General features: G+C 47.7%; 1 protein-coding gene across 9 annotated transcripts in view; it reads left to right on the forward strand.

The window, feature by feature from the left end:
• GRIP1 (glutamate receptor interacting protein 1) overlaps positions 1 to 12026 on the forward strand; it is a 687322-nt gene that overhangs the window by 487842 nt on the left and 187454 nt on the right. For 7 of the 9 annotated variants that reach the window (XM_053554787.1, XM_053554785.1, XM_053554786.1 and 4 more), the window contains exon 2: positions 8191 to 8271. The exons of the other annotated variants lie outside the window; for them this stretch is intronic. In XM_053554787.1, coding sequence (XP_053410762.1) covers positions 8191 to 8271 — 81 coding nt within the window. The remainder of the gene's footprint in view (positions 1 to 8190; positions 8272 to 12026) is intronic. 9 annotated transcript variants of the gene reach the window in all.

The following is a 12026-nucleotide window of genomic DNA, read 5'->3' on the forward strand; positions in this document are numbered from 1 at the left end:
TATAGAGATGGTGTGGAGAGCCCCCTAGATGGTCCTTGTCTGCAGAGATGGCATGGAGATCCCCCAGGACAGCCCTTGCCAGGGCACAAGTCATGCCACCACTCCCTCCCCTACACTGCTAGACATTCCAGTTTCAGGATTCACGCCCCCATTGCCTACATGAATGCTAGTGAAAGGTTTAAAATATCATAAACAGCAGACCATGAATATGTTGTCCAGAAACCTCAAGGGGAAAAGAGTGCCCAAGTATTTGTTGGTCTTATAATAAGAAGCCATGTCCAGGAGCTGGTCCTTAAATGCTCTGTCAGTAGAGAGCTATTGGCACAAAGTGGTGGCTGGAGAGAGAAATTCAGCCAGATTTCACCCCCTGAAATGCTTGGACCTTCTTGGCTAAAATGCATTCTTTCAAGTGATTTGTTTATGTACCAGAAAGAATCTTGAATTTCACATCATAAATTAAACCACAGGCTCGGTGCCTGTAGCTCAGCAGCTGGGGTGCCAGCCACATACATGGGAGCTGGCGGTTTCGGGTTCGACCCATCCCGCGCCTGCCAAACAACAATGACGACTGCAACCAAAAAATAGCTGGGTATTGTGGTGGGTGTCTGTAGTCCCAACTACTTGGGAGGCTGAGGCAAGAGAATTGCTTAAGCCCAAGAGTTTGAGATTGTTGTGAGCTGTGACTCCATGGCACTCTACCAAGGATGACATAGTGAGACTCTGTCTCAAAAATAATAATAATTAATTAATTAATTAAACCACAAATTCATGACAAAGTAGTGAGATCTAACAACTGAGTGTCATGTTTTCTTTCATACACTGAAGTTTCTCGAGGCTTTCCATGCAGCCCAAGTGCCACACCAATGACATTCAGCCACACAGGACACGCCCCGTGGCAGTGGCTGTGTGAGCATGTGACTTTCTTCTTTATACACACTCCAAATATGCATGCAGGTTGAGCTTTGATAAATTGTGTGTCATGGTGGTTAAGAGCAGACTCTGTTAAAGCCTCATTTCTGCACTTTGCTTCCAAGGTAGATTTAGGCACAGTGTCTCATCTGTCCAGGCCTCTGTGTCCTCATGTCAGGTAGAGTAACTTGTCTGCACAGTGATACTGGCGTGAGTTTCAGACACACAGGACGTTCCCAGCACAGGGCTGGGCTATAACACGCCGACACCACTCTGGGCTGTAAGAGCAGCTCCATTTCAGGTTTGCCCGGCGGCTGCTATTCAGGGCAAATGATGCAAATTCTTCCTCAACACTAGTCTCCTTTTGTCAAGTGAATTTATGTTTTGTGATTTTAACTTTTACTGGGTTGTTGTTAGAAGATTATTTATACATATAAAAGTCAGACTCTCGTGACCACATAGGGAGTGCTCAGTAAGTATTGGTGATAGTTATTAAAGATGTATTAGCATCATTGACATTAAAAGGTCTGCTGGTTGGCTGGAGGGGGCACAAACTACTAGACTCAGAAATAAAGACCAGGTGTGTAAAGATCTGTTCAGGTCGTGTAGAGAGGAAGCCGGTGCAGCGAGCTAACATAGGGTCACACTCAACCCTTACTCCCTCACGGAACTTACACCCCGACACAGGCGGGGGCGCGACCTGACGCTTCCTTCCATTCAGTTTGCTGTCTGAAAACTTTTAACTTAGTCCATTTTCTTCATTACCACAAGTCCCATCTCTTATTTCATGTTTTGAAAATCACCATAAACAGATGTCTGAAGAAATCTTCAGTGTTCCTTGGTGTATTGGAATGTCTTCTGGGACACTGTTTCCAAGGCCCCTGGTCGCTTACGCTCTGAGGAGTGAGTTGGGGTCACACCGTGGCTTTTGGCATGTGGGCAGCCCCACGTCTTCCTCCTTCCTCGGTCAGACCAGTGACCCTGGTAAGAACTGTCTGTGCTCACAGCTCCAAAATGTGAGCCAGGGTTTTAAATATATACTGTGCACCCCCATTTTATAATTCCAGGGTGCTTGTGGGAGCTGGTTCATCAGGGCTCAGATAATGGAAAAGGAAGAGAGAAAAATGCTTTCAGAGACCGGCCTCCACCAGCCTGGGTCATTTAGGGGGCATTCTTTTCAGCTGATTAGAAATTGAATCCCTGAAATGGTTATGTAGTTATAATTAATATATAATTTTAGAGGACTTCCTAGCATAGTAAAGAAACCATTGTTTTAAAAACGGAATTTTGCAGCTCAGCACCCATAGTCCAGTGGTTATGGCACCAGCCACATACATCAGAGCTGGCAGGTTCGAGCCGGGCCCAGGCCTGCTAAAAAACAACAACCAACAAAAAAATAGCCGGGTGTTTTGGCAGGCGCCTATAGTCCCATCTACTTGGGAGGCTGAGGCAAGAGAATCACTTCAGCCCAAGAGTTTGAAGTTGCTGTGAGGTGTGATGCCACGGCACTCTACTGAGGTGACATAGTGAGACTCTGTCTCAAAAAAAAAAAGGAATTTTGCTGTGTGTGGATGTTTTTGGGGTTTTTTGTTTCGTTTTGTTTTGTTTTTTTGAGACAGAGTCTCACTTTGTCTCCCTCGGTAGAGTGCCATGGCATCACAGCTCACAGAAACCTCAAACTCCCAGGCTTAAGTGATTCTTCTGCCACAGCCTTCAAAGCAGCTGGGACTACAGGCACCCACCACAACGCCCGGCTATGGATGATTTTTTTTTTAATAGTCGCAAGTGAAAGATCTGGTCCCTTTAAGAATATAAAGCAGGTGTCTGAATGATGACACTATCAAGAGACCTGTGAGCCCAGGATGGACGTCAGTGCTGTGCAGACACAAACAAAAATGAGACCGGAGGGGAGAGCAGAAGGAAGGACCGTCCCTGGGCAGGACAGAGACTGTCTCTGAGCACCAGGCCGCCTCCACCTCCTGCCTCAGCTCAGGTCTTGGCCCTGCCTCTGGCTAAAGCTGCTGTGTGGCCACTTTGTGGGTTGGGGGAGGAGAAGGAGGGATGGGAACCCATCCTCACTGTCCTGGTCACCTGGAAGAGGCCGAGCAGAGCTGGGCCTGTGTCGTGCCCAGAAGCCTTGTGGCAGGTTGTGAGTGCGCATTCTGCTTGGCCTTAGAAAAACAGGGTTATTTTAATCAGAAAGTAGGAGTGATGCAATTTCTTTAAATCATGTGGGGCACAGTGACTGTGTTAGTAGTTATCCATCATTTTAATAAAATTAAAAGGACGTAATTAAGTTCTGTTGTCAAACGGCCTTCACAGTCGGACTCTCACCATGGGCCATCCAGGCCCAGAGGCAGCATCTGGGGCTGGGGTATATCTAAGAAGCGGCGTAGGCCACTCCAGGATGATGGGTCCACAGCACACGAGCTTTGGAAAGATGACGGTTTCCCACACACAAAAGTTCCACCTTAGCCGAAATGACCTGTTTCCTGGATTTCCTATTGCAGAATTGTGGGTGACCCCATCACGGCACTCGGCTTCTCTCCCTTTCCCTTCCCAAGCCCCTTGGCATCCCCAGGCAGCCTGCCCCTCCACCTGAGCATCAGTAAGAAGCCGTGATCCCACCTGAAGATTCCGAGCTTTAGTCCACTTTGAGTCTTGCACCTAGTAGGCACTAAACTCTGTGGAATTTAACGAATTCCAGAGACAGTTCTTGGCCTGACAATGGATTTTACTTTCATTCAGGAAAAACAGTTTTCTACTAGTTCATGATGACGGCGTGAGGGCTGTGGCATGAGCCACCTGTCTCCCCACAGCTAGGAATTGGTTGTAATGTTTAACTGTGTGAAACATCTTTTCACCTAATCAAGAAGTTAAGGTATCTGCTGGCTTGGTCGGTGCCTCAGTTGTGCGTAATCAGCTGCCAGGATGATTAGGCTCAGCCAAAGGAAATTAAATTTTGTTTCTTCCACAAAGCTCTGAGAACAGCTAGAGATTTCTGAAGCCACAGTCATAGCTGGTTCCTCTGGGGAGCTCAGACCCTGGGCATGACAGAGGCAGGAGACAGAGAGCCAGGAACCAGCCTGAGGGCCCTTGAATGCCTCGGATGTCAGGCAAGGCCTGGAGGACTCAGGACTCGGCTCCTGAGCACCTGCTTCGCCCATGAGCTGTGCGTGGACGGAGGGAAGGGCTGGTCCCAAGGACCCTGCTGTTTACCATCAGCTTCCCCTGGAATGTGTCATCAAAATAAATGGTCCGTGTTTGTCCCTTCTGCATCTGGCCCATGACAAGGCTGACCAAACTACGGGGAGCAAGAGAGACAGATGGCCCCCGCGTTGTTCACCTTCTGTTTTGAGTGTAGCTTGACTGAGTCCTTTCTGTGCCTGTCACATCACCCACCCTGCTAGCAGAGGGCACTTTCCCTGGACCCTCCGGCTGTTCCTGTAAGGGGTCACGTCTTCCTCATGTGAGCCAGTGGCAGCCCCCGTGACTGGAGGCCATCGAGTGTGACAATGACATCCAGCTTCGAGGTGTCATCAGAGAGGCTGCAGTTCCGATGCCCCGAGATGTGCTGAGTGATGTTGCAGGGTTCACTTCAGTGCACAGCAGCTCGCTAGCCACGTGTCCCCACAGTGACTCTCAGCAAAGACCCTCATTAGCGTGATCTACCATCAAAGTCTAGGAAGGGGCTGGCACCAAAACCAGAATTCTTTTGTTTAAAGGCATCATTTTAAAGGTTGGTCAATAAATCCCTGTATAGTATGAATGAAAATGAAAGGAAATATATGTTAATATCCATCTTATAAAGAGTCACAGACTTCTAACATACTATAAGTCAACTCTCAGTAGGTATTGGGTGATGACGTGACTTTAAAAGGAACAGGCTAAAAACCTTAAAAAGAAAATCAGAGATACAGAGAAGCATGGCTCACAACAAATGCTTGACTTCCTCAGGGCGTCTATGCCACCTGTCAGCAGATAGTGCGTGGCTGCGGCGTGCCAGGTGCTGGTCCAGGATACTGAGTGTGTGGCTGCAGTGTGCCAGGTGCTGGTCCAGGCACCTGTTTTTTATTCATTTGTGTGTCTGGAGGGAACGTTCTAGCCAGTCTCTCCCCATGAGACGTGAGACGGACAGAAGTGTCACCCTAGACCTGACGATTCAGAACCTTCTGAGGCTCACATGGCGGGGGGACGGCAGTGGGCTGTGCTTGCCTGGATTGCATAGGGAACCCTCAGTTTTCTGCCCCTTAAAGCAAACAAAGTGGAGGGGAGTGAGCTTGACCCACACGGAAGCTAGCTGGCCGTGATTTGTGCGTGGGGTCTCAGAGGGACAGTGTGTCCAGTCACTTCCTTGCGTGGTCAGCACACCTGGGCCCAGTGACCAGGAATCTTGTTTATCCGAGAGGAAACAATAAAAAGGAGGGAGCGTGGGAATAAAGATACAAAGAAATGTGGTCGAGAGTCCCTTTAGAAGTGTGTCTATCTATAGATTTAACTTTCTGGGCCTCATCCAAATTATAATGGAAAAGTGGTCCAGCTTGGCCTTGAACCTGTGAAGTTCTAGGACATACGTGCAAATCTACAGTGAGGGGACATGGTGATCTGGGGGGGACATGCTCATCCCTTTGTCGACATCATAGAGCCCCCAGCCACTGATTTACTCACTGTGTTCTCACCGTTTTTGTTTTCAAAGTTTGCATCCAGAATTGACTTTTGGCCAGGCATGGTGAGTTGCCTGCAATCCCAGCATCCTGGGAGGCCGAGGTGGAAGGATCCTTGAGCTCAGGAGTTTGGGACCAACTGAGTAAGAGGGAGACCCTGTCTCTGTTTAAATAAGTAAGAGTTGACTTTTAGTAAATCACATCAAGAGAGCTTATGTCCGTTCTGTGATGAGCAGCTTTTTATAAAAGGTCTGTAGTGCCTCTAAGATGTTTACAATAGAGAGACACATTGTTAGGGAAAATCTCCTGAAACCCCGGGTGCTGTGCCCACCTTGATTCTCACGATGGGTGCCGCCAACCTCCAGCTCTCGTGCATTAGGAATTACAGTCACCCAGTCGACTTTGTAAGCTGTTCTTAGTGACACCAAGCTTATCTCGGGCGGGGCGGGGGGGGGTGTCTTTTGACCAGTACAACCCTTGGCTTCTAGACAATTATGGGATACTTCCTGATTCTCAGCAGATACTCTTGCTAATGGGAGTGAGCGTGGCTGGGTGGGGAGGTGGGGGCTGGCCAGGTGGCCATCCATAATTCAGTTTCAACCTTTTAGGGATGTGCATAGCTAGACTGTCTCAGCTGTAAATTCAGGAAAGTGCTTTCAAATATAAATGAGAAAACCATTTTACCAGGATTGACTACTCCTGTAGTACAAACTGGGCAAATTTCTAAAGAAAACAGCTCCTTAAAATAGAGCATTAAGTGCAGATAACACCCGAATCTCCTGGGTGAGCCTCATGCTGCCCTCTAAGAAAACCCAACACTGGATTCAATCCCAGACTTTAATGGACTGGCATCTTGACAGATTGGAAACCAGGGGAAGCCTGGAGCTTCCAGGAGCAGGGAGGTCGCAGCTGTCTCCCAGTGCTCTGTGCTTCTAAATACACAGCTTCAGAGTTTGGAATAGTGAAAAGAAATATATTTTTAAAGCAGTCATAAAAAGAACTCCAGGTTTCAGTACATAGCAAGTTTGTTCTTCAGTTAACACAGTGGAACAGTGGGCAAATGGAGACTTTGAGTGAAATGTGTACATTTTGACTGTGGTTCTCGATTACATTCAAAATTGTGTTTGCAAAGGAAGGGTCAAAAGAGGGAGGCGCTGCGTCCAGAGAGGAATGATGGTGTTGAGAGTTGGAGGTTCATAAAGAATCGTGGACAAATCACACGTCAACATAAACAGCCTGCCTTTCATTTCTGCTTAATTGGTGTTCACAGCAGTGTTAATCTCTCCTTTTTGTCGGGGCTTGTAAAGACCTTGTTAGATTTATGATGAGACTGTGCATCATCTCACCTGGAAATGCAGCCTGGCGAGGGAGGGAGGGGCTCCTGGGTGTGGGAGCCCAGGCCGCTTCCTGGGAGAGTTCGTGTTCTCAGATGATAAAGCCTCGTCCCTGAATGAAGCTCCTGTTATATTTCGTTGTTTTCCTTGCATAATATGCTCTTTTTAATGCTTTACTTATTTCCTGCTCAAAGGGCAACAACAACAATGAATAAAACCTGAAGTGTGTCCAGAGTGGCATCTGGGTCATCTCATTGACTGAGTGTGCCAGGCGATTGTCTAACCTTCTATTTACTCAAACCTTACGTTTCCTATCTTGAGATCTTAAAGCTGTTGCTCAAACATCTTTTACTTTGCACAAATCCCTCATCCAGGTCAGGCAGAACTATTCCTCCTTATTTTAACCCTAGAATTTGCCATCCTAGATCACTACTCCTGTAATCACTGTTCCAAGCCAGATTAAATCCTTTTTTAGATTTAAAAAAAATCGCCTTCCTTAGAATTTGGTGGCCTGTTGCCCCGTGATCTTGTCTCCCTCTGTTTAAACCTTTCAGCTTCTTGCCCGACTCTCAGTGACACTGAGGCTCACTCAGATCCTTTCTCTTCTCAGCTGCTCTTTTCATGAATCTGTGGGTTATTTTCACTCCTTCTAAAAGAGGACGGATCGGTTCATCGCAATACATGTCTTCTTTTGCCAAACCACCTTCCTTCCCTGTTCTCAAGCCAGTTCCCCTGTCTCCTTCTGCACGTCCCCGTCCCCTGCTGCTCACCGAGGTCCCTCCAGAGGAGCTGGCTAGCTCTGTGTCTGCTCCCCTGGGGCACTGACGCTCTGTCATCTGCTTCTCTCAAAGATCATGCCGCTTTCCTTTTCCTTCCTTCTGCCTGATTAGTCTTAGTGCCCACTGAGCCATCGTGTTTCCTCTTTTCTTTCTGTCACACACACTCACTGACTTTGTGAGCCATGAGTGCGGGTGACAGGCACGCACCCCGTGTCCATACTTCACACTTCTTAACACTTCATGAATGTCTTCACACGCACTGTAGCGTTGGCTCCCCACAGCCTCCAGAGGTGGATGAGAACTGCATCTTCCCCCCAGGGAGGAAGCTGACATCCACGGCATTTCCACAGTTTGCCCCCTGACCGTCCCAGGCGTAGGGCCCAGGTCACCCCTCTGCCTGCTGTGCCAGGCCACCTCTCCAGCACAAGGGTTGCAGCCCGCTGAAAGTCTTCACCTTGTTAGGAACTGGATGGAAATTAACCAAACCTTCGTTGTGCTTTGCAGATGAGAGCCCCTACACTAAGTCCGCCAGCCAGACAAAGACGCCTGACGGAGCGTTGGCTGTGAGGAGACAGAGCATCCCAGGTTAGACCAGACTGTCGGGTTTTCCAGCTGTTTTGCTTTTGAATCCTGTTGTTTGATGACCCTAAATAACTCCAACGTGGTAACAAAAACCGTGTTATTTCATAGCGCATAGACTGCATTCTACATGACTTGTTCACACGATACTCATAAAAGCCGGACTTTGGGAGGCCTTGTCAGATGGTGAGGGTTGTCCCGTGGCTGGTCACGGCCAGCCCCCTGCACACTGACCTGTGTGTGCGTCAGCGTTCCTCATCACCAGTTCTCCCCTCTGTGTCAGGGGAGACTGTCATAGCTGTGCCCACTTCACGAGAAGCAGCTGGCAGAACCGAGGGGCTGAAAACTGGAGGCAGATTGTGTGCGCTCAGTAAAGGTCCCTCCTCTCATTCCCTTTTTGGACCTGAATCTGCCTTGCCTTGGGCAACTCTTGGGATTCTGACATCTTAGAAAGGTGCGATTCTGATTCTTGCGGTACAGTGAGGGATATCTGTGTTTCTCCAAAAAGCATTCTGAAGAAATATCTTAAGATGTCTTTCCCCTGAAACTTTGATATTTTGGAGTTTTGATTTTGAGAATGACACAAAAACATTTAAGTTCTCAAATTAAAGAGGAAAGGAAATTCAAAATATTATTCAAAGTTTATCTGAACTAGATAATTTATGGAAAAAAATCCTTGGGAAAGCAACCGTGCTTACGAGAAAGGTTAAGGAGCATGAATGCATTTAAACATTTTCCAAAAATAAGATGTTTATATATTTTATACAAGTAAATTGAGTATAGCTAAGGTTTTTAGCTACAGGATTTTGGAGTACAGTTTTAGCAACTTGGGAGAAACAAAGCAGTGTTTCCGACATAAAATTAAATGGTTTGGCAAATCTGCTGGTGAGAGGGGAAATTATCCATTTGGATAAAAAACGAGGTGAGTTCAGTTTCTGAGCAACCCCACTGGTGGTTATTATTTTATTTTCATAAGATTTCTATGTGGTTATTCTTACTCTCATTCTGAAGGCTGAGATCTATTTTGAAGTACTTGGCTTATAAAGAGACATATTATGAACACATTGTACATCGGTGTTTGGGTGCTTTGAAGATTCCAATGTAATTTGAATTCTGTAACGGCGTCACCAGTGCTGAGATTTCTTCTGTTTGGTGCTATGACACAGAACTCTTAGCCCAATCATGCTCAGGAGCAGCTGCTGCAGCCGGCTGTGGGTTGTCTGCCTGCTTTCCCCTCACCAGCAGTGAGGAGGCATCCAGGGTCCAGTGAGGTGTCCAGGGTCCAGTGAGGTGAGGAGGTGTCCAGAGTCCATGAGGAGGTGTCCTCAGAGTCCAGTGAGGAGGCATCCACAGTCCAGTGAGGTGAGCAGGGTCTAGTGAAGAGGCGTCCAGAGTCCAGTGAAGATGTGTCTAGTGTCTAGTGTCCAGTAAGGAGGTGTCCAGAGTTTGATGCTCAAGAATACCAGCTGCTGTCAGCTCCTCCTGGCCTCTGCACTAGCTGGTGTTTGGTGCTCCTGCATTGGGAAGAGGCAGAAGATGTCCTACCATGACACTGGGCGGGCACACCGGATGGTGTCCGTCCTGCCACTTTACGTGACACTGAGCGTGCACACCGGATGGTGTCCGTCCTGCCACTTTACGTGACACTGAGCGTGTACAAGGATGGTGTCCGTCCCTCCGCTTTACGTGACACTGGGCGGGCACACCAGATGGTGTCCGTCCCGTCACTTTACGTGACACTGGGCGTGCACACGGGATGGTGTCCATCCCACCACTTTACGTGACACTGGGTGGGCACACCGGATGGTGTCCATCCTGCCACTGTACGTGACACTGAGTGTGCACACTGGATGGTGTCCGTCCCACCACTTTACGTGACACTGGGCAGGCACACTGGATGGTGTCCATCCCGCCACTTTACGTGACACTGAGTGTGCACACCGGATGGTGTCCATCCCGCCACTTTATGTGACACTGGGCGGGCACACCAGATGGTGTCCATCCCGCCATTTTACATGACACTGGGCAGGCACACCGGATGGTGTCCATCCCGCCACTTTACGTGACACTGAGTGTGCACACTGGATGGTGTCCATCCCGCCACTTTACGTGACACTGAGTGTGCACACTGGATGGTGTCCATCCGCCACTTTACGTGACACTGGGCGGGCACACTGGATGGTGTCCATCCCGCCACTTTACGTGACACTGAGTGTGCACACTGGATGGTGTCCATCCCGCCACTTTACGTGACACTGGGCGGGCACACTGGATGGTGTCCATCCCACCACTTTACGTGACACTGGGCGGGCACACTGGATGGTGTCCATCCCGCCACTTTACGTGACACTGAGTGTTGCGTGACCGGAGACACCAACGAACAGCAGCTTTGCCGGGGATGTAAACTCGCTCCTGTAATTATTAAGTCAAGAAACAGACTACACGCCCTTAGATGAGATGAAATAGTATGTAGCAAAATTCTTTATTCCAAGTTTTAGTTTTATACTCTTCCAGTCACGTACACACCTAATCTATTATCTATTAGTTTCATCATCTGATCTTCTTTTTTACATATCTGTAATTTAACTTGAAAGGAAACATTTATCGTATCAATACAATCACTTGTGTAGTAAATCTCTTCCTCTAAACAGTGACTAGTTTGGAGCAGGTCACAAGGACGAAAGTAGCCAGAGGGGAACAGAGTTGATAGAAGAATATCTTCAAGCATTCACTCAGTTTACTCAGTATGAAGTAATGACTGTGTCCTTCCCTCAGGGCAGAGCACCTATAGACCTCTGACAATATGTTGTTAACATACGTCAACACTCTGGCCCGTATCTCTGAGGAAGGGTGGCATGCCCTTGGATCTCAGGCTTCATGGGGTGCACAGCTTCAGAGAAAAGGCCTAAGGAATTTTACAACTCCAAAAAAGCCTAACTCTGTGAGTAACCCAGGGGGGTCCAGGTCTCTTTAAGCCTCTGGAAGAAAAGCAAGTCATTTTAAACTCACACTGAATTTACTTTGTGTGCTTGATGTAGGATATGTTTATTTTTAAATATTATCCTACACTAAGTGTGCACACCTGATGGTGTCCGTCCCGCCACTTTAGGTGACACTGAGTGTGCACACCAGATGGTGTGCATCCTGCCACTTTGGTGTGACACTGAGCGTGCACACCAGATGGTGTCTGTCCCGCCACTTTAGGTGACACTGAGCGTGCACACCGGATGGTATTTTGGTGCCACCTAGTTAGTCACTGCACATATTTGAAGGTCAGATATTTTTCTGCAAGTCATTAAAGTACCTTTTAAGTTACATAGTCCATACTAAGAGCTGGCTAATCATAATTCTTAGCTGGTGACACACAAGTGATTACTAATTATGAGTTTTCCCTTCTGTTGCTCCTTATGTCAGATTTAACGGCCACTGGAATTAGGACCTCCTCCGTGGGCTTTGCAGAGTGCTCCCCTAAAGTCTGACCAGGGACAAGCCCTGTTCACTCTTATGATGTAGGGGCCAGAGGCATCTAGGGTGTGGAAAATCTTCTTGGTTATTTAGAATAATCCAAGAAAAAAGATTGAATCAGCCAGAGGGCTAAATGGTTATCAGCCGAGTATTACTTACTATTATGTTAAGGAGAAAAGTAATGAACCTCTCCTAAACTGCTTCCCCACTGACTAATGACTTAGGTGTTTTGAGTCTTTATGGTCTCACCTTAAAGCACCTATGAACTCTTATTTTGGCAAAAAAAAGTGAGTATC

This window comes from Nycticebus coucang, chromosome 12 (genome assembly GCF_027406575.1).
Source record: "Nycticebus coucang isolate mNycCou1 chromosome 12, mNycCou1.pri, whole genome shotgun sequence".
Lineage (NCBI taxonomy): Eukaryota > Metazoa > Chordata > Mammalia > Primates > Lorisidae > Nycticebus > Nycticebus coucang.